The following is a 20080-nucleotide window of genomic DNA, read 5'->3' on the forward strand; positions in this document are numbered from 1 at the left end:
TTTTGAGTACAGCCACAAAGTACTTTATTACAGCTCAAGGTGTGATATTTCTTATTCAAGAAAGAACTAATAAAATTAATTAATAATGTTATTACAGTCTGATATTTTAATATAAAATAGATATATAAGAATTCAAACCTAACGAAAACTATCGCATAATGAAAACCGTGAGTAGTAATTTTTCATCAAGGAAATTACAAAAGAAATCACAATTTCTTTCTGAGGTAATTTAATGCCATAATATAATTCAATACAAAAAAATAAATAATTGAGCGTTCCAGGTCGCAAAATGAACATACTTTGTTTGTCAAAGCAGGCAATGACATCGACTTTATCTCATCTTAAAATCAATATGAAGGCGTAAACACATGCGAAACATCAATCATAGTGTTGTATATGAAACGCGAAAATTTAGTGTACATTGCTATTACAAGACCAGATTCCATTAAGCTTTCGTTAATAAACAGAGACATGTATATCAAAATTTCAGCTACACTGTGGTTCTATTTATTGACTGAAACGTTTTGCTGCAAACTGAAATATTTGTATTTTTATTGTTGATTTTGTAAGGTGATTACACCTTATTTATCTTTTGCGATAATGTCGTGAAGTTTACTTCATCCCACACAATTTGTGTTAATTTAAATACGTAAGTACAGTCTTCCCTATACACCTTGTTTTATTTTTTTCATTATTTATTTTTATTTAACCGCATTATATTTGGTTTTTAGGTAACAGAAAAATTAAAATAAATTTGAATAGGTGCTAAACATGTTTTCGTTCTATAACTCTTTCGTGCAATGTAAAATTGTTATAATATTTGCACTTCAGATCATGGTGTTAGACTTTCGCAAAATATTTTTTTACAGACAAATCGAAGGTTGTGGTAGTAAGGATGAAGCGGCAGAACGTTCGCACATTATCCCTGGTGGTTTGCACGTTTACATATTTACTGATCGGCGCTGCGGTATTCGATGCCTTGGAATCAGAGACAGAAAGTAAACGATGGGAGGTTTTGTCAGGTAGGTATACGTAGATATTTAAAAATAAAATAATAATATTCTTTATCTAAAAAAAATATATCTTTCACTCAATTTTATATAGAATTTATTCATGAACTAAATACTTACTCAAATGTTCCTATCTCATGTTTTTTTTTAATTTCATGCCTCTTTTTTTTTTTAATTACAGACATGAGAAATGGCTTAATACGTAGATATAACATAACACCAGAAGATTACCACATGATTGAGATAGTAATTATAGAGAATAAACCACACAAAGCGGGGCCGCAGTGGAAGTTTGCGGGTGCCTTCTATTTTGCCACTGTGGTCCTGGCAATGATCGGATATGGGCACTCTACACCTGTTACTGTAGGAGGGAAGGCTTTTTGTATGGCATATGCTATGGTGAGTTCAATGGAAACTTGATTATCTATAACTGTTGATTTTGACATGAAAGTGTATTTATTCAAAATTTTAAATGTTCTGTGAAATAGGGAGTTTGCTGTCTTTAAATAAATTCAAAGTTGGAAAATAGAATCTACTTTTTCATTAACTGGGTTAGTTAATAAACTTATTATGTTATGAAAGAGATGCAGTAATTCTAAGCACAGTCATGATGCCATCAAGATGGGTTCTCAATTCAGACATACCATTTAAATGGTTTTGTGGGGCATTCCTGTTTCTTTATGTAATAGGAGAATAATAAAGACTATTGATTGATAAAAAAAAAGTAGTAAAGGGAAATATAAAAATACAGTTATTTTTATCTCCAAAACTATTCAGCTAGTATTGATAAAACTAATATTAATATAAGTTGTAATTACAGGTGGGTATTCCGTTAGGCCTGGTGATGTTCCAGAGTATTGGTGAGCGTTTGAACAAGTTCGCGTCGGTTGTGATAAGGAGAGCCAAGTGTTACCTCCGCTGCAACACCACGGAAGCCACGGAAATGAACCTCATGTTTGCTACTGGGATGCTATCTTCAATTATTATAACTACAGGTGAGGCCGACTATATACACGGGCTACCCGATATTAATATTAGATCCTCCTATTTGAAAATACCGTAAATGTCCTCTATTTACGGTATTTTCAAATAGGAGGATTAGGAAAAATAGGTAAATTAAAAAAAACTTTCCACAACCACTAATGGATATCAAGTGGTCACCATGCCAAATTCACTGTGCGTGAAGTGTGGCTGTTTCGAGCCCTGCTTAAAAAAAACATTTGAGCAATCCATAAACGTATGTTCTGAGTCTGACATTAACACACATCGACGATTAATTGCTATGTGATTGTATCAGGTGCCGCTGTTTTCTCCCGGTACGAGGGGTGGAGTTACTTCGACAGCTTTTACTATTGCTTCGTCACGCTCACCACTATAGGGTTCGGTGACTACGTTGCTTTACAAGTAAGTTATGTAATAAGTAAGTATGTATCGAATGATAGAATATTTTTCATGCCAATTCAAGCACTTGTCTACATCGTAACGCCTCCCACGCGCCGTTCATAAAACGAACTCGAAAACCGGTTCACGAAACTTAGTCGTTCCCAGAAAATCATTAGTGATTTTCATACTTTTGTATGTTACTAGTTAAGCCATGGTTACCCCACACCCCATTTTTGCCATGGATGAAACTCATCTCTGCACCCAAGAGACATCAAACAAGGAGACCGGAACAAGGAGACAGCAAGCGATCATATACGCATGCATAGAAATACTTATTCATGTAAGTAAAATATAATATGTGAAAGTACTTAATGCTAACAATTTTATTTCCTAGAACGATCAAGCGTTGACAAGTAAGCCAGGATATGTTGCGCTGAGCCTCGTGTTCATCCTGTTCGGGCTCGCCGTGGTGGCTGCCAGCATCAACTTGCTGGTGCTGCGTTTCATGACCATGTGAGAAGTACTTGTATAAATACCTTTTATATAATATTCCTTAATGTTGTAACGGTTATACTCGTTCAAAACTACCTTAAAATGTGTACTTGTTTTCCTTTTGTCCCTTAAAAAAATGTTAAATGAATCGATATTGTTTAGGCAAGCGGAAGACGCAGCCCGTGATGAAGAAGATAAGGACGGCTCCAGGATTCTGCTACCTATAGATGAACACCCCATCGTGGGAAGACAACGGTCACACGACGATCAGGCTTCCGTGAGTAAATAGTATTTTATAGATGTTACAGGTTATGTCATTCTAAATCACCGCTAGATGGCGCTGTGCTAGAGACGTCATGTTTCTGAATGGCGGTGTTAAGATTTTCCGCGACTGAACGACCCCCGCCGCGTGCAACTTTGTAGTTATCGCTTCTCGGCCTTTTGGCTAAGATCAAAGTGTAGTATCTGTTCTTTTCAGCTTAATATCTGAAAGTTCCCTCACTGAGGGACCAGTATATTAAACTGATTTTTGTAAGCTGACGGGATGTTCGGGGCTCGCTCCACTCCCGTCACGGGTCGGCCCGGCATTGCAGTGCCGCCGGGATCGGCCCACACTAATATTATAATAGACATCGTAGCAGTGGGAATTAAATGTTTCTCGCTATGGAGACGCCTAAGTATCTGTGGGATAAAAATTTAACAGGATATTAACGTTAGTTATCATGAATCCGTGGATAGTGTACACGAATATTAATATGCATACTAATGACTAATGAGTAATGATAATCTTCTATCTTATTTCTAAGGTGTGTTCATGTAACTGCCTGGGCAACAAGCAGTGCGAGGCAGGCGCGCTGCTGGCCGCGCCGCGCCCGCACCGCCTCCGTCGCCGCGTGTCACTCGCCCTCGCGCCAGAATTAATCGAGAGAGCTTCCGTGTAAATTGCCAAAAAGGTATTCCGATACAACTAGATAGCATAAAGTTGCAGTTTATTGTTTCATATAAGTAGATCGCATAAAATGATGATTTTACTGCCGAAAATAGCAGCTTCTTAACGGTACTTATTAAACTGAATATTAGAAACATAAATGTTGTATCACGTTATAAATGTCCGTTCACACAATAGTAGAGTTATCCTTTATTGCAATCACATTTTATTCACATAAAATTGGGGTAAACGGTTTAAATGAAATTCGTATTAAATGATGTCAAGAATCTTCCTTTAGCGTTGTGGAAATATATGTTGTCTGTTTTGTGCCAACATTATAGAAAAATATTAATAAATTTATAAGCTAGGGTGCGTTTACATTGGTCTATAGGACACTTGGTGTATTATATCGAATCGTTAAATCTTCGTATAAACTGATTATTTATATTTAATAATAAATTAAATATCATATTGATGGTATTTTAACCAGTACCAATGTGGATGAACCTCAATATACATAATAAGTAGATATAAATGTAATTTATCAATGAAATTAAGACAAACGAACAATAGTAAGTCTGCTTTAAAAATAAGTCACTTAAAACACAATTAAAATTACCTAAATCTAACGTATCACATTATACTTCACAGACCTTTAAAAATAATAAAAAAATGTCGAAATATGAAGTTGGACACATGACTATAGTCAATATTGTCTCGTAGATAATTTATAAGGATAGCCAGATTTATAAAGATGCCAAGACTTTTATATGGAAATTTTTGATGTAATAGAAATTATTATCAAATATTATAATGTAAACCATTTACTACGGTAATATATTCATAGCCTTACTTGAGGCAATCATATGGGTAACTTAGGAATATTTATTGCATGATACACAATATTTAACACAACATTAAGTTGTTATTATTTGAATGTCAAACCGTTTGTTGGTTTCTTGAATGTTGTATTTGGTTTTAAATCCCAAATACGTGTTATGGGCAAAATCCCGACAAGTGTTGCATTACTGTAAAATGATCAAATTTGTCGCCCTTTTCTTGTAATTATTATGTGTACTAACTAGTCATAGTAATAAGAAACAATGTTTATTTAAGTAACTTATTTCGTACTAATTTATGTATAATTGCCATTTTCGGAAATTAAACTGTGATATGATTTGATCTCACAATTATTTAATCAATTTGTTTACAAAAAAAGTATATGCCTTTAACACTAGCCAAAAGTTATTTGTAATTTAATATTAAATTTGTATTACGATATACTACGCTACGGTGTTCGATGTATTATTGTATAGAAATAAAATGTTTTTGTACAAGTTTTGTTTTATTGTGGAAGTCATTAACCAAGTCCAATATAATCGGTTCGCAAGCTTTCGTGAACTTGGTAGGGACAATCTTGTTATCGATTACAAAATATGACGTGCACACGACCATACTCAAAAGTAAGGTTCTGTAAGCGGCCACTTGCCGTCGCTGAACTTAACGTATGGTTGTTAATGGAGCGTCCTGTGCTATAAGGTTTATGTGGGCCGATCCCGGCGGCACTGCAATGCCGGGCCGACCCGTGACGGGAGTGGAGCGAGCCCCGAACATCCCGTCAGCTTACAAAAATCAGTTTAATATACTGGTCCCTCAGTGAGGGAACTTTCAGATATTAAGCTGAAAAGAACAGATACTACACTTTGATCTTAGCCAAAAGGCCGAGAAGCGATAACTACAAAGTTGCACGCGGCCGGGGTCGTTCAGTCGCGGAAAATCTTAACACCGCCATTCAGAAACATGACGTCACTAACACAGCGCCATCTAGTTATTCAAAGGTAAACTGGAGTTTACACGAGCCACAGGCGTCATCTATGTGCTGGCCCGATATGTCAGTAGACAGACCAAAGAATATTTATCTCAATTAATAAATAGCAATAGACTTCTTAGCAATAAAATGTTTGTAGGTGTTAAAGAGAAGTCTGAAAAATGTATTTAGTGGCAAAACCAGGAACAATTCAAGTAAAGCGATGGAAACGGCTTGGTTACAAACAGATCCTTACTAATATTTTATGCGAAAGTAACCCTGTCTGTCTGTCTGTTACGCTTTCACGTCTAAACCATTGAACCGATTATAATGAAATTTGGTACAGAGATAGAGTTGACCTTGAGAAAGAACAAATGATAGTTTTCATCCCGAACTTTTGAAGAGCTCTCTTGGAAACACAAATTTCTAATTTGTTTCTTCTCTACCTATTTTTAATAACTACAACCATAATTAATGTATATGAGTTCCTTAAATAATAAAATATGACTTCATATTTTAACTATGTAGATAAATTATCTTATCCTTCAATGGTGTTACTGACCTACGACTAATTACTTAAAATTATATCTTTAATTAACAGAACACGTATATAAAGGAATGGTTCCGTAAGTTATGAGCTAATTGTAATTACCAAAATGTACTCAAAGTGGACGTTGTTTTATATTGTTGTTGTGCTGTCTGTCAGTAAATATAGTTTTAGTATCTTTTTAAAACCTTCTACAAGTGTTAGCGGCTTAGATGCGGTAAAAAAAGCTCCCAGAAGTAAGAAAAATAATTTGAAATATTTATAAAACCTTTTAAGTTTAGTCATAATTTGGAAAACAATAGAACTTACGCTGTGCATTGGTCATTAGCTTTAATAAAAGATTCCAGCATGTATTATGGCGCAGGTTTCAGCTATTTTCTACCATGTTTTACATTCAATTTATTTATTCATTAATTCAGTCTTACCTTATCATGCAGTAAACTTGCCGTGGCTGTGGATTGGTATGTGGTGCAATGGATGCCCGCAGAGAAGCTGTGAAGAAGACGAAGCTATCATCCACGGGTACTGCTGCGGCTGTGCTTATTCCTTAGGTAAGGAAATTATTCTTGAAATTTCTGTTTCAATGACTTAGAAATCAATTAAAATTAGAGGCCAAGTGCACATTTAGGTATTCTTCTCGTTTATAAAAAAGGTAAAAAAATGATCTTAAATACCCACATTATTGCTTTCAGATGCGTTACCGGTGATATGCCCAGAGTTCCTGCAGTGCCCCCTCAACCTGCACGGGCTGTGCCATGACTACGAGTATATGATGAGGTGCTGTTGTTGATACACGTCTGAAGTCATCCAAACGTATAATGTAACAATAAACTCAGCAAGTTTTGTGAACCATTTATCATACATTTTTTTAAGTCGGCAATTAGGAATCGTTTTTTAAACCGGTTTTATACGAAAGGATTAAGAGGATATTGTGTAAGGTAATGAAAAATAAAACATCTCTGTATAGCATACTGTTTTAATTTCTAAGAAACCCTCAGTACAGAATTATAGGGGGTTAGCGGTCTTGATTTAAGTAAACTTAACTCTGACATAATAGTACAAAAATAACGACGAACGTAAATAGATATAGATCGACAGAGAATAAAATAATTTATAGCATTAAATTTTTCGTCTAATGTTTCATATATTAGTATCGAAATTCTTATCACCATTTACCTAATTCTCTTAACAATTTAAGTGAAAAATAGGACGAAAACTTACAAGTGAATCTAATCTAATAGGTGAAACATTGGACACTATGTTAAAATTTAAATTTATCACATTATTGCTGCGACCGTGATAATTGATAATATGTCTTTTAATTAATACTATGATCCCGCTTCGATGGCTACAAGTTACTAGGTATATCTGTCTAATTATCTAAGGCCAATATGCTATATCTACAATTTTGTGTTAGAATTTGCGATCCAATTTAAATATATCAACACAAAATCTTCAATATAGCGTAACACCAGTACGCTTTATTATAATAAATACAATATGGTCAGCACGCTAGTATTGTATGGGAGACAAGTACCATTTTGATTGAATTTGTCTAACATAATGTGAAGACTTTGCACATGAGAAAATTATGATGACAGCGCCAAATGCATAAAATATTGCTATTATCGCAATAACAAAATGGTCCCATTAGAATCAGTGTGTCATAATTCTTGGTGCCTAGTACGCGACGCAAAATAACAAATAAACGAGCGTAAAAATGATAATCAACGACCCCCACACAATACCAGCCGTACGATATACAGAATGATTAATATAAACACCCAGTGCATACAATAAGGTTTTATAATTAGTAATTTAAGTGATGAAAAATTAAATTTTAACACAAGCTGGAATAAAACGGAAATTAGCCTACACGTTCGTAATGGACAGCTTGAGAGATAAGTGACGTACGGGCGGGGACTACGTCACGCAAGCAAACACTCGATTCGCAGCTGAGCCGGCTGCCACCGGGCCACACTCGCCTACAATCTCATATCGATCTTAACTTACCTTACACTAGGTAACACTAATAACGAAGCCAAATGAAGAACAACAACTTGGGCCCCGGCGCAGCCGACCTCGCGATGCGCTCACGACTTCTCAACCAACTCGTACGATAACAAGTAGTACAAAGCTTTCAATTACAACGTTTATATAACCATAAAGATCCTGTGAATTTCCCGCGCATACGATCTACATGTGGCTCACAGTTATTTAAACCTGCATCAAAATTCTTATTCTGGAAACAGCACAAAATTAACCTACAATATTCATTATATATAAACATGTATAAACATACACCCTTCCATTTCACCTCTTTTCTTTTAACTAACAAGATAATCGGACAATAGCAACTTAATAGAAAGTTAGCTTACTCAGCGCGGCGACGCTCGGCCGCGTAGCGCCTGCACTATATAATATTTATTTTATTTATAATTATAATGTTGCGATCATGAAACGTTTTGTGGTAATTGCATTTGTTGTGTAGCGAACGCCGGCCGCCCGCCACGCCCGCAACCCGCACTCCGCACCTCCGCCGCCCTGCAACACATCACACACTACTCAACTCTATATTCACTTCATTATACACATGAACAGCCGCATAATGCCCGGATCTAGTCACAATCAAAATATATTAAGCATTTAATGGTGGTATTTGATAGCCAAGCGCAGAGAGGAATTTCCATTAAGAGATTGTGATTCCACTGCTACGCCCATATTATTTTATTATCATATTCGTGGTCCTACGAACGTCGGAATAGAAACGAAAAGCTGTTAAACAAATGATATGAGGCTATTCTATAACACAATTCTACGTAAATTGATTATAGTCGAAGGTATGATACCTTTAAATAATGTTTTTGATAAAGAGGGATGATACTGCACTCATAATTTCAACTATTGTTATTGATGCTATTGGTTTTGTAAGTTGGAATATTAGTATTTCATAACTGATCAGAAGTAAATCGAAGTTAAAAAAATGCATCATGAATGTCTTAACACTTTGATTATAAGCAATGAAGTAGGGACAGGTATTGACAATATGGAATTTCTTGCCGGTTCTCCATTACAGTGGCGTGCAGTCCATAAAGACAAAAAGACACTGCCTACCCTGAGAATCTAAGACAGACATTCACAATAATATTTTATTTAAAATATTAATAATTATTTTTACATAACATATATTAATCTAATTATAGAACAATTAAATAAGTGAAGTGTTTAAAACTTAAAACAACGCCATCTGTCATTTATACTAGTACACTACTACGAACATTTTTGCATTCTTCTTAACAACGCTGCGCTAGCGCCACCAAGCGTATAGACACTTAAACTAAATGTCTAACTGATTCAGTGGAGTGTTTATGTGTGCGTGTGAAAGTCTCGTAGTCATACAAAAACACTGTTGTGTGTGTTGATGTAATCATTTGTACACACTACGTCAACACTACGCACACTAACACAACTGTAGGCAGTGACTTTTTATTACAACCGCGAAATTTTGTCGTAAATCAGTGTTACCACCCAACTGAAAAGATTTACCCTCTAAGGTGGGTAATTAAGAAGGAGTATGGAATTTTTACATTATATTTTTAGCATTTAAAAATTACGACTATAGTTTTTCTCCAATGTGTTTCATTGTTATTCATTTAAAAAATATTCTTTGTCATTTTTCAACGACGTCAGATTTTTTATTCATTGATTTTAACCAAAATAATAAAGTTTCTTTGTTTTATTCTAAATACTTTACTTTTATCAAATGAACAAGTAAACCTTGCGATTATTCGGGTTTTTCTTTTTCAACTTTTTTGGGGTAAATGGGTAATATTAAGTAAAATATATGGGTATTTTTTCAAATTGGGTAACCCTGGACGCCATTATTATTGTTTGTTTGATTCGTTTCGTAAACGCATCTCTTTGAGATTTTATCGTTGATAATTGTATAATTATTAAAAATAATGGAAGTTTTTAACTGTGAAAGTTGTTCTAGTGGTGTGTGTGTACAGAAAATAAAAACTGGTGCGTTTTTAAAACTATCTTTCGGTGACAAAAAACAAGTGATCGCGAAAGGCCGCAGTACGCCTTTTTTGAATTTGATACAAACGAAAGGTACAGTTAATCGTAAATTTAATATAAAACAATATAATTCTACGCAAGACATCTCATAAATTAAGAAAGGTGAGTCAATCGTTCAAAACAATACGTAGAAAACATAATGATTTAAATCTAACGAGTTGCTCGTAGATACAGAGAAATCGCTTGTTCTGTTTCCCTATCCATTTATTTTAAACTATACTTAGATTATTTCACTTATCTAAACTTATTTACAAAAAAATACAGAAATATATCTATTTAGTACCTTTTAACACGATTTATTGGTTTCCCGCTTGGTACCTACTTTGTTCAACGGAAAGGTTATTTTCGTGTTTACGTACGTGGTTACAATATTACGATAGGTATGTTGTCAATAGAAAAAAGTTTAAAGAAATGTAAACGTTATTGACTACCTGCGATTCAATGATAAATGATGTGACGAAAAGATAGCTGTAAAAGTTTAATATTCAAATACATTGGCTAGGTACACTAGGTATGTAACTACAAAGTTTACCGCACAACATTTTAAATCCGGCTGGCCTTCTGTTCGTCTGTCTTTCGGCTGTAGGCATGAACGTTGATAGTTATTTAGAGAGTAAACAGTTTCATAGATCACCGAGAAATCGAGGTTAAGCATCATTTGTTACGGTCGTGAATTTGATGGGTAACCTTTTTTTACATTTTGTACCAACTGTGAGAGTCGTGAATCAGAATCGCACTTGGCCGTTTCTTTTTGCCTACCCTGACTAAAATCTCTGTGCACGCCACTGCTCCATTAGAATGACACTTTGGAACCTTTGGAACTTTGCACAACTAGACTCACTACTTTACACTAGTGACTCGTGAAAACGGCCTATATGAAATAAAAACTTTTGATTTTTAACTTGTGAGAGGTACATACTGTAGAAAGTCTATGTGACACATACCAGAGGCGGCGTATTCAGCAGCAGGAGGACTTGCCGGTGTCGATGGGGTGTCCCTGGTCGATCTTGACCTGTCCGCCGACCGGCGCCGCGCCCGTGGACGGCGGGCCCACGCGCGTCTTGATCTCCGCCGCCATCGTCATGAACGCCTGCTCGACGTTCGTTGAGTTCTTAGCTGACGTCTCCAAGAATGGGATGCCCAGTTGTTCCGCGTATTGCTGCGAATAAAATTAAAAAGAGTTTGGTTTCAAAGATAATTCTCGTTATAATTAAAAGCGATTATCTGAATTATGCTGTAAATTTATACAGCATAATTCAGATAATATTGGATAATCAAAGAACTTGTAACTTTAACTTTCTGTTACTTGCAAACAATTTTATAAAAATGTTTACTATGACAAATAATTTTGAAACGGTTGGTATGTTTAAAATTTACAGGATACTAGCTGTTGCCCGCGACTTCGTCCGGTTAGAAGAAATTGCGACTATAACTTGAGATTTAAACTATCCTATCTCTCAAGTTGGATCGATCTGCACATGGTTTGCGAATTTTATTATAATTGGTTAAGTGGTTTAGGATTCCATTGAGGACAAACATTGTAACACGAGATTTATATATATTAACATAACAAATTAATAACAAGTAACAGAGGAAAGAATTGACTAAATTATTAATTTAATTATGTTTGTTTTATTTATATAAACAACTTCAAGAAAAATTTCATGGCCAAAAATAAGGAGATGCCACGATAATTATTATGTCCACTTGTTAAGGTATGTGTACGATATAAAAATACAGTACGGTATAAGAACATAAAAAGTATGTATGGAAGATAAACAATTACAAGTGGCATCTGATGTTTACTTGTGAGACACGTATATTTGATTCCCTATCAATGTTGTAACTACAGACATGAATCATAATAATATGTTTAACATCTATAGAAAAACCCGCTCCTTCTGAAGTGAATACAGGCTTTATAGGTGGCGCTGTTCCTTATAACTTAGATATTTATTTAGGCTCCAATTTCCTTGATCAAATGTCTTTTTTTTTTAAATAAAGTAGAGATGTCGAAGGTCATTCATTCAAATTACGCTAGTAAGAAACACTTTTCGAACGTCAGCATACAATAATATGCAGACCTCTTCCTAAGTGCTCTTAGTGAGGGAGATCAGAATCTCAGTACTATACGCATATTAGTAGTTTTTTTTAAAGTGGAGTATCAACTTACATTGGCTGTAGTGTAGTCGACGACTTTCTTGGTGGTGAGGTCGCACTTGTTGCCAACCAACAGCTTGTTGACGTTGTCGCACGCGTAGCGATCGATCTCCTCCAGCCATTGCTTCACGTTGCTGAATGAGTCCTGGAATGCATAATTACATATTTTAGGATTAATTTAGGTGTTAATATTGATAACAAAATAATATTATGGGATGAAGTTTTTATTTAATTCTTATGTTAGGAACATATTACTTGAAAAAGTATTCTAGAAATATCTAGGAAGCTATCCCTAGATCGTTAAAGTTCCATACGCGACGCTTTGGAAACGTAAAATAAAAAGCGATTGATTTAATTATACCAGAGCACATGTTACAAAATATGGCCACCATGTGTGAATGGGTCGTCATGTGTACATAAAGAACAAGAATTAGTGATCCTAGTCTCATTGTCAAAAGAAGACTGCGCGTTTAAAACCCCTTATTGTCGTCATAAACATTTTAGAGTCAATTATACACATAATAAGGAGAACCTAAAATCTGGCACATAACAAAACTTTTGAATTCATTATGAAAACAAAGAAAATAAAATTTAGTTAGTCATTTCATAAAACAAAACAAATCAATAGTTCCAGGGAACAACAGGTGATAGTAAATACTTAATCACGTGTATTGAGTTATCGAGAAACAGAGACGTAACATAAATTCATAACACCGCGCCGATGATGTATCGTTGGACAAAGGTTTCTTATTGGGTTTAAAGTTTGCCTCGTAAATTAGTCACCATGACCATCAAATTACGCATGCAATGCCGAATGAGATATAACATTGAATACATCTTATAATTAATTTATTTCTGGTGTTTGATTACATGATTTTAGGCCTATTTTTGAAAACATTTAACTGAAATTAGCGATAAATTGCATTTCCTGCTAACTTTTGGGAAGGGGATATACCGTTGGGGGTTTTACCCCATGTCATATAAAATTATGACTTTCACCTTTAAAAGGGGTGGAGTAAACATTTTCCAGTGAGTCCGAATTTTAATTACGTGAATTAAGTCGTCATATTGAGTTCCGTTTAAGTCATTGAACTATTGACGTTACAGTTCAGTCAAAAATATAAGCAGAGCAGACAAAAGTTTTGACAAAAATAATAAAAATGTGCAATGCGTCAAGGATTTTAAAAACAGGCAAATCGCCAGACTTTCTTCACATTTCTCTGTTCCGACAGCCGCATATGAGTAATGTACGTATTACAGCAGTTCAATCTATGTCTATAAGTACAAAAGCTGATATAAAGCAACAATGGTATCCTTGTACCAGAGGGAACAGGAAAAAGGTTTTGCATCAACACAAATATTAGTAGTTTGGATATCAGTGGTATTGACTTGAATTTAACGTGAACGCGCATCAGACAATAATATAAAGCAATTTTTCTACACTCTAACGAAGTATTCACTTATTGCTTAAAGCTAACTCACAGACATGAAGAGTTTATTATAATTTGTAAGACATCTTTCGAGTGTTTTTGAGTAAGTACAGTTACGAGTTATTGACACTGCACCGGGGTTATGCTCATTATCTACGCTATAATCTGCCTATCCTAACATGAAGACGGAAGCGTCTGTTTGTTTGGGGTAACTTCAAAGATATAAGCGTCAGGTCGTGATCTGATTGGGAAATACATTTTTCTGATCGATATTAATAGACTGACAACTAAAAATAAATTGATGAGAAAATATACACACATACAAATACTTCCCATTTGGAAAATACAGGGATGGAAAGGAAAATATATAAAACTTAGAGGTAAGATTACATTTCAAAGTTTATAGATTTATCTATATACTGCTATTAAACCTCTACCCCATTTGTTGCAGGTACTAAAACATTGGAATATTGCAACATCTGTGATTTAAAGGATATTTATAGCAATGGGTGAATATAGACAAACAATTATCTACGTGGGAGAATGTTAATAGCTAAATCTAAGAGTACCCTTAATCTGTAATCTGTAAGACTGCATCCGATTAATCAATGTTTGTAAACAAGAATAACTATTTTTTACAAGAAACGTTTTGCACAATCAAGTCATTGTATCGACGGCATTAAATGCGTCGATATAGTGACGTCATCATTCAAATCGTTATTATAAACGTAATTTTACGGTTAGCAGCTCTACTAATAAGTATGTTAATACATACTTATGTATGTACATACTTGTAATAGTTATAGTGATCATTCTGGCTAAATTATAGGTATTTTTAATCATATGATGCCTAGCTCCGCCCCTATACTTCGAACGACAAAATTTCTCTTTTAAGGTATAAAATAATTAAGGAAATATAAGAAGACTATTTGCATGCATCATGTACGTGCGTAGGGACACGAAAAAAGTATCGATACTTTATGGTATCGAGTAGGTTTCCATTTGATACCGATACTTTTGTACTCGATACTTTGTTTTCGATACTTTTACTTAGCAAGTACTTTTGACAAGTTGAGTAGCTGGAAGTACAATTACTAAAACCCGTAACCGCCTATCGCCAAAAAGGCTCGACAAACTTCTTTTTTTGAGCGATTGTACAGAGGAGGAATGGGATTTATAATATTTTAGACTAAAAAATTGTGGCTTTACTTACAGATAGTTTTTATTTATCTTATATTTATGTACCATTTGCTATTTTTCATTTTCTCTTACTGAATGAAGGTACAGTACAGACGATACTTACTAACTATCATTGACAAACTAACGTATGGCGCAGGAAAGCCCTGACTGAGCAAAGAACTCGATACTTTGAGGTATCGATACTTTTGTGTCGATTCTTTTACGAGTACGATACTTTTTTATCGATACTACTCATGAGTACAGTATCGATACTTTCTATTCGATACCGTGTCACTATACGTGCGTGTAATAACAGTTAAACTGCATGATAGAATGTTTCACATTATGGTAATACCCTGCTTCGTAACAAAACCTGTATTTTTAATGAATTTAGGCAAGGGTCAAGGTCGTTTATTAATACTCAAGTAAGTTTCACGAATTATAACATAAAAGTGTAAGTACGACAAAGCTTTTAATAAGGCTGGGTATTATAGTAATTTAGTTAATAAATTACCAAGGTATTTCTGTTGTGCAAAGTTCAGATGTTGAAGAAAAACGCAGAATATCTTTTAGATATCTAACTATTTATGTAAAGTCAAAAATTATACGATAAGGTTGGAATTTGCATTTTTTCCAGATCAATGTAAGTTTACGAGTTTTTGGATGACTATTTTCCTAACCAGCGGCAGCATTATCACATTGTGTAGGGACATAATTTGTGTTTCAAATTCTTTATAATCGAACAACGATACAATCCACTAAAAACTAAGAGCTTAATTACTTAAAAGTATTTTTAATTACTTTTTTTTACAGCGCACTTACAGCATCGTCTATCTATCTTTACCTTTACATCTAAATCCATCGTGTGTACGCGTCCTAATTAATACAGTTCATTATAATTTCGCGTTATTCGATATCTGTCCGACTGCAATTGACCTTATTACATGATACGGCGACGGCCCACTATACGTATAAATTGGATAAATCGTCAATTCACTTGTGCATCAACCTACATTAAAGACAAAGACTTGATTGTTCTGTATAGAAAGGGACAGCGGTAATTGATTGTATAGTTTTGTCCCACTTTATTACTAGAAGAGTATATCTAAAATGTGAGGCAGTCATAGTAGAATCAGATCACTTTCACTGAAAACTTTCTTCTTGTAAGTAATACGACACTTTATTTATAAAACTAACAAACTATGATTTTATTTGTTTTTGCGACCAGAGGAACGAAATCAAGTGATGGTATGTTGTTAAAGTAATGTGATATCAACAAAAATAATAGGGAAAGCCTGTATTTTATTATTGGTTCAAACCAAAAAGCAGTGGGACTGGTTTTTGTATCAGATGAAAAGCATATTGATTACTTTGTAAACTACGTTCCATTATAAACCAATGTAATACACAACTGCTCCTAAAACTTTTCTCAACATAAAGTATTCATACAAAAACTGTCTAATACTATATTAGGTATCTAAATTAGAATTTGTAATACTCTACAAGTTATAGTAAATTTAGAGAGTAGCAAACACAGTAAAATGCGTGATATGGGAAGCAGTAAAACATGTTTATAGGCACAAAGAGCAATTCAATTTTATAAATAAAACCAATCATTTATATTCAACGTTTAATCTCGCGACCTTCAGACAGACAAAGAGAACTAATATGTGATACTTAATTTGCGCTTGGTCATGTATATAGAGGGGTCTTCAATTTTAAATAGTAAAACCGCGGAATGTAACTGCATTTATACACCCAAAATGTCATGTTATTGTTTCTATGCCTACTTATATTATAAATGTAACTGTATAAATGTATTGTAAATGTAAACATAGGGTACCAGGTAGCCTATGTTCTTCTCCATATCAATGGCTATATGCATGTCAAATTTCATCCAAATCCGTTCAGCCGTTTTTGCGTGATTGAGGAACAAACATCCACACTTTCACATTATCCCGTTTTTTGAAATAGTTCCCGAGGGAAAATTGAAAAGGTGTGTAAAAGCTATAAGATCACTAAGGGGATGTATTTACATGGAAGCGGGGACCACCGAACGTTGTAAACTGAAGTCTACGCAGACAGAGTCGCGGGCAACAACTAGTATATTAATAAATCAAGTCTAAATAATCTGTTAGTTATTGTTCCTCTGACTCATTAAAGTACTCCAATATTGTTTACAAATAGGTAGATATAACAGTTGGAAACTTGCCAACTTTCCTGTACCATGCTGTTATTAATATTGTATTAACTGTGAATTACATTGTAGTCATCAACCATTTTGGGACTATATTTGAATAATCTTTATCATAATTATAAAACTGGTTTTATCAATCTTTCCATTATATGGACTTTATTTCTAATGCTATAACTTTTTTATGAATATTGTAATATTTCGAGAAAAATTGGGAAAAAAACAATTTATGTGAGTTTTGCATGTAGTGCATTACATGATTTAGATATACTACAAATTAAGCTATTAATATTCAAAATAGTAATTAATTAAATGGCTAACGACCAATAAATTGGTCTGTCCCTTCTTACAACTTTTATGTTCCTTTTTCAGCAACTGTTGAATCAATCCATCAATAAGATTTCAGTTGTAATTGTGCGTATTACAACTTTTTATATCTGTATTTATTTCACGAATGCCTTCAAAATTTGTTTTTAGTTTAGGCCTCACATTAAATTCAAAATAGCAACCAGTCCTTAGAAAATAACTAAAAAGCAGCAATATTGCTTTTCTTATTTAAGAAAAACTTGTAACCTGAATACATTATACATAAGACACAAAAGATAAATTTATAAAATCCATAAATTAGTCACCATTACCCCGTATATTGACATTAACATTCTATTGACATAAATTATGATAAACACATGTATTTATACAAACTTCAACTGAGATCTTTGTTTAAGTAGCCTCTTAGTATTGTGTATTACAGTGTGCATATTTTTACTTTTACAAGAGTGTAAACAATTTTTAATGGGGTTTTACAAACCCAGTGAAGAGCAAAACTATTTTCTGTTTAAAATTTTCGCATCCTACTAAATTAATATAAGACAAAAATATAGAATTTAAACACAGAACATGTAGGTAGAGCTGAAAATATATGTATTTCTTCTATAGAACTCAAAACTTTTAGTAATATTTATTATGTAAACAAATACGATAAAGGAATTAAACAAAGTTGTTTTGTTTACACAATTATGTCTATCCATATCATCAAAAATTCCAGGTCAGTCAAATTAATAGATGGTTTAAAAAAACTTAAGACATGCAGTTTACTTGAACTAGTAGAAATCTATAATTGTTGGGAATAGAACAGAGTAACTAATAATTTATTAACAAAACACAGTGGGTAATTATCTCTGCAATTAAATACTACTAAATTTAGTAATTAGACGGCAAAATAGATTTCAGTATTATCTATAGTTGCAGACAAATTCACATTTTCCATAGATAACAGCTAATTTATTTAGGAAGTGAATGAATAGACTGCTAATGTTGCTATTAATAATTAATTAAAGAAACAACAATAAGGGCATTAATGTTGTTCCTACTGATGGTTTAAAATTGAACTTATTTTTACTTTCTAAAAAGTATCAATATAACTTTCTAGTAAAAGAAAAAACACAAACTATGGAAGATATGGTGCCAACAAGAGTTAGTTAATTAGACTTCAGTAAGGAGTTCATAAGTGTATCTCTTTGTTTTGTATATGAGGGTGTACATGTATTTATTGAGAGCAGTTAAGGTGAATACCCTTAAGACAAAGATTCTGATAACATTTGGTAAACATGCAAAGTTCTGGCAGCTAAGGACACAAAGTTTATCTTACCTGGTCTGTGCAGTCGTAAACAATGATAATTCCGTGCGCCCCTCTGTAGTATGATGAGGTGATGGTTCTAAACCGCTCCTGTCCAGCTGTGTCCCATATTTGTAACTTTATTGTCTTGCCGTCTAAGTCTACAGTCCTTATTTTAAAGTCTACACCAATAGTGCTGATGTAGCTCTCTGTGTAAGTGTCGTCAGCGAACCTGAGCAGCAGACATGACTTTCCAACGCCAGAGTCACCAATCAGGAGTAGTTTGAACAAGTAGTCGCTGAAAGAGAACACATTCTTTGTTTTAGTAACGAGTATATTCACTGATCATCAAGGGCAATAAAACCGATGCGCATCAATACACGTTCGTGATAAACGAAGGGAGGCGTTGCTTTGTTCCGCCTAACAAAGAATTTTAGATCGCTACGCATCCAGTTTTTTAGAACAAGGAAGTGAAGGACTTGTACAATCATCACTCACTAATGCGCCATTCATGATCCATACGATTACGTTTTCACAAATACTTCGATAATACCTACCTACCACGAATACACAATGAGTCACCCAATTTGTAGTAAATTGATTAACTATTGAGACTTTTTAACTTGATCTTAAACAAAAGTAGTCGTATAAGATACAAATTCCAGGCGAAGACAATGAACACGCAAAAAAGATGAGGTTTTCTTTACAATCCTTGTTTCTAAATCGCCATATTACAACAAAAATACTTACTATTCTGGATTCATTTTTGTACTATAAATGTATTTTTTCCAAAACTATAATATTATAGAATATGTCGAAAATAGTTAAGTTTCTTGTTATTAGCACAAAACAGCAAAAAAATTAATAATTATACGTAGAATAATGGCCGCCGTCCGAAACACCCACTGACGTAAGTCAGAAATTTAAACAGGAGTGCCACTTGGCAGAAACTAAGTTTCGTTCAGAAATAGGTATTCGTTATTAATCGACTAAAATTACAATTCATTCTAACCTGCAACTTAGTATTATATGTAGCTTTTATCTTTAGTGAATAAAATATGAATGAGTATTCACGTTCTAGATTACGAATTCTACTTCAATAGATGAATTGTGGGTCAATTCTCATATTATTATTATTACTAGCCTGGAATGTCCCACTGCTGGGCAAAGGCCTCCCCACTCTTCTTCCACTTGTCTCTGTCATGAGCCGCGAGTGACCAGTTCGGTAAGAACGAATCCAGGTCATGCCGCCATC

The 20080-nt window shown here is 34.1% G+C and overlaps 2 protein-coding genes and 2 non-coding genes across 6 annotated transcripts; 2 read left to right on the forward strand and 2 right to left on the reverse strand.

The window, feature by feature from the left end:
* The first annotated feature begins 360 nt into the window (after positions 1-360).
* LOC113498451 (potassium channel subfamily K member 9) lies at positions 361-6948 on the forward strand. 3 transcript variants are annotated; one of them, XM_026878442.1, is made up of 9 exons: positions 361-649; positions 870-1022; positions 1192-1409; positions 1831-2005; positions 2308-2414; positions 2788-2906; positions 3048-3162; positions 3692-3838; positions 6605-6948. In XM_026878442.1, exons 2-8 carry the CDS (start codon positions 896-898, stop codon positions 3824-3826), a joined length of 996 nt encoding a protein of 331 aa, XP_026734243.1. In that variant the 5' UTR covers positions 361-649; positions 870-895; the 3' UTR covers positions 3827-3838; positions 6605-6948. The 3 variants fall into 3 exon arrangements, with proteins under 3 accessions (XP_026734243.1, XP_026734244.1, XP_026734245.1); XM_026878443.1 differs by lacking the exon at positions 6605-6948 and having other exon boundaries at positions 3692-5150; XM_026878444.1 differs by lacking the exon at positions 361-649 and having other exon boundaries at positions 658-1022.
* LOC113499124 lies at positions 3311-3503 on the forward strand. The gene has a single exon (XR_003401082.1). It is a non-coding gene; the product is annotated as a U2 spliceosomal RNA (small nuclear RNA).
* Positions 5354-5546, reverse strand: LOC113499118. The gene has a single exon (XR_003401076.1). It is a non-coding gene; the product is annotated as a U2 spliceosomal RNA (small nuclear RNA).
* A 181-nt stretch (positions 6949-7129) lies between the features above and the next one.
* On the reverse strand, positions 7130-19745 carry LOC113498457 (ras-related protein ORAB-1). Its single transcript, XM_026878451.1, has 5 exons — positions 19576-19745; positions 18859-19123; positions 12421-12552; positions 11192-11406; positions 7130-8711 (listed from the first exon to the last, which is right to left on the reverse strand). Exons 1-4 carry the CDS (start codon positions 19587-19589, stop codon positions 11206-11208), a joined length of 612 nt encoding a protein of 203 aa, XP_026734252.1. The 5' UTR covers positions 19590-19745; the 3' UTR covers positions 7130-8711; positions 11192-11205.
* Positions 19746-20080: the final 335 nt, after the last annotated feature.

This window comes from Trichoplusia ni, chromosome 11 (genome assembly GCF_003590095.1).
Source record: "Trichoplusia ni isolate ovarian cell line Hi5 chromosome 11, tn1, whole genome shotgun sequence".
Lineage (NCBI taxonomy): Eukaryota > Metazoa > Arthropoda > Insecta > Lepidoptera > Noctuidae > Trichoplusia > Trichoplusia ni.

Excerpts from the sequence above, each read along its gene's own strand:
- LOC113498451 (XM_026878442.1), top strand. The coding sequence starts at position 896 with ATGAAGCGGCAGAACGTTCGCACATTATCCCTGGTGGTTTGCACGTTT. Across the intron at positions 2,415-2,787 it reads GTGACTACGTTGCTTTACAA|AACGATCAAGCGTTGACAAG; the intron begins GTAAGTTATGTA and ends TTTATTTCCTAG. Across the intron at positions 3,163-3,691 it reads CACACGACGATCAGGCTTCC|GTGTGTTCATGTAACTGCCT; the intron begins GTGAGTAAATAG and ends CTTATTTCTAAG.
- LOC113498457 (XM_026878451.1), bottom strand. Across the intron at positions 12,553-18,858 it reads TTTACGACTGCACAGACCAG|GACTCATTCAGCAACGTGAA; the intron begins GTAAGATAAACT and ends TATGCATTCCAG. Across the intron at positions 11,407-12,420 it reads TCGACTACACTACAGCCAAT|CAATACGCGGAACAACTGGG; the intron begins GTAAGTTGATAC and ends TTTTATTCGCAG.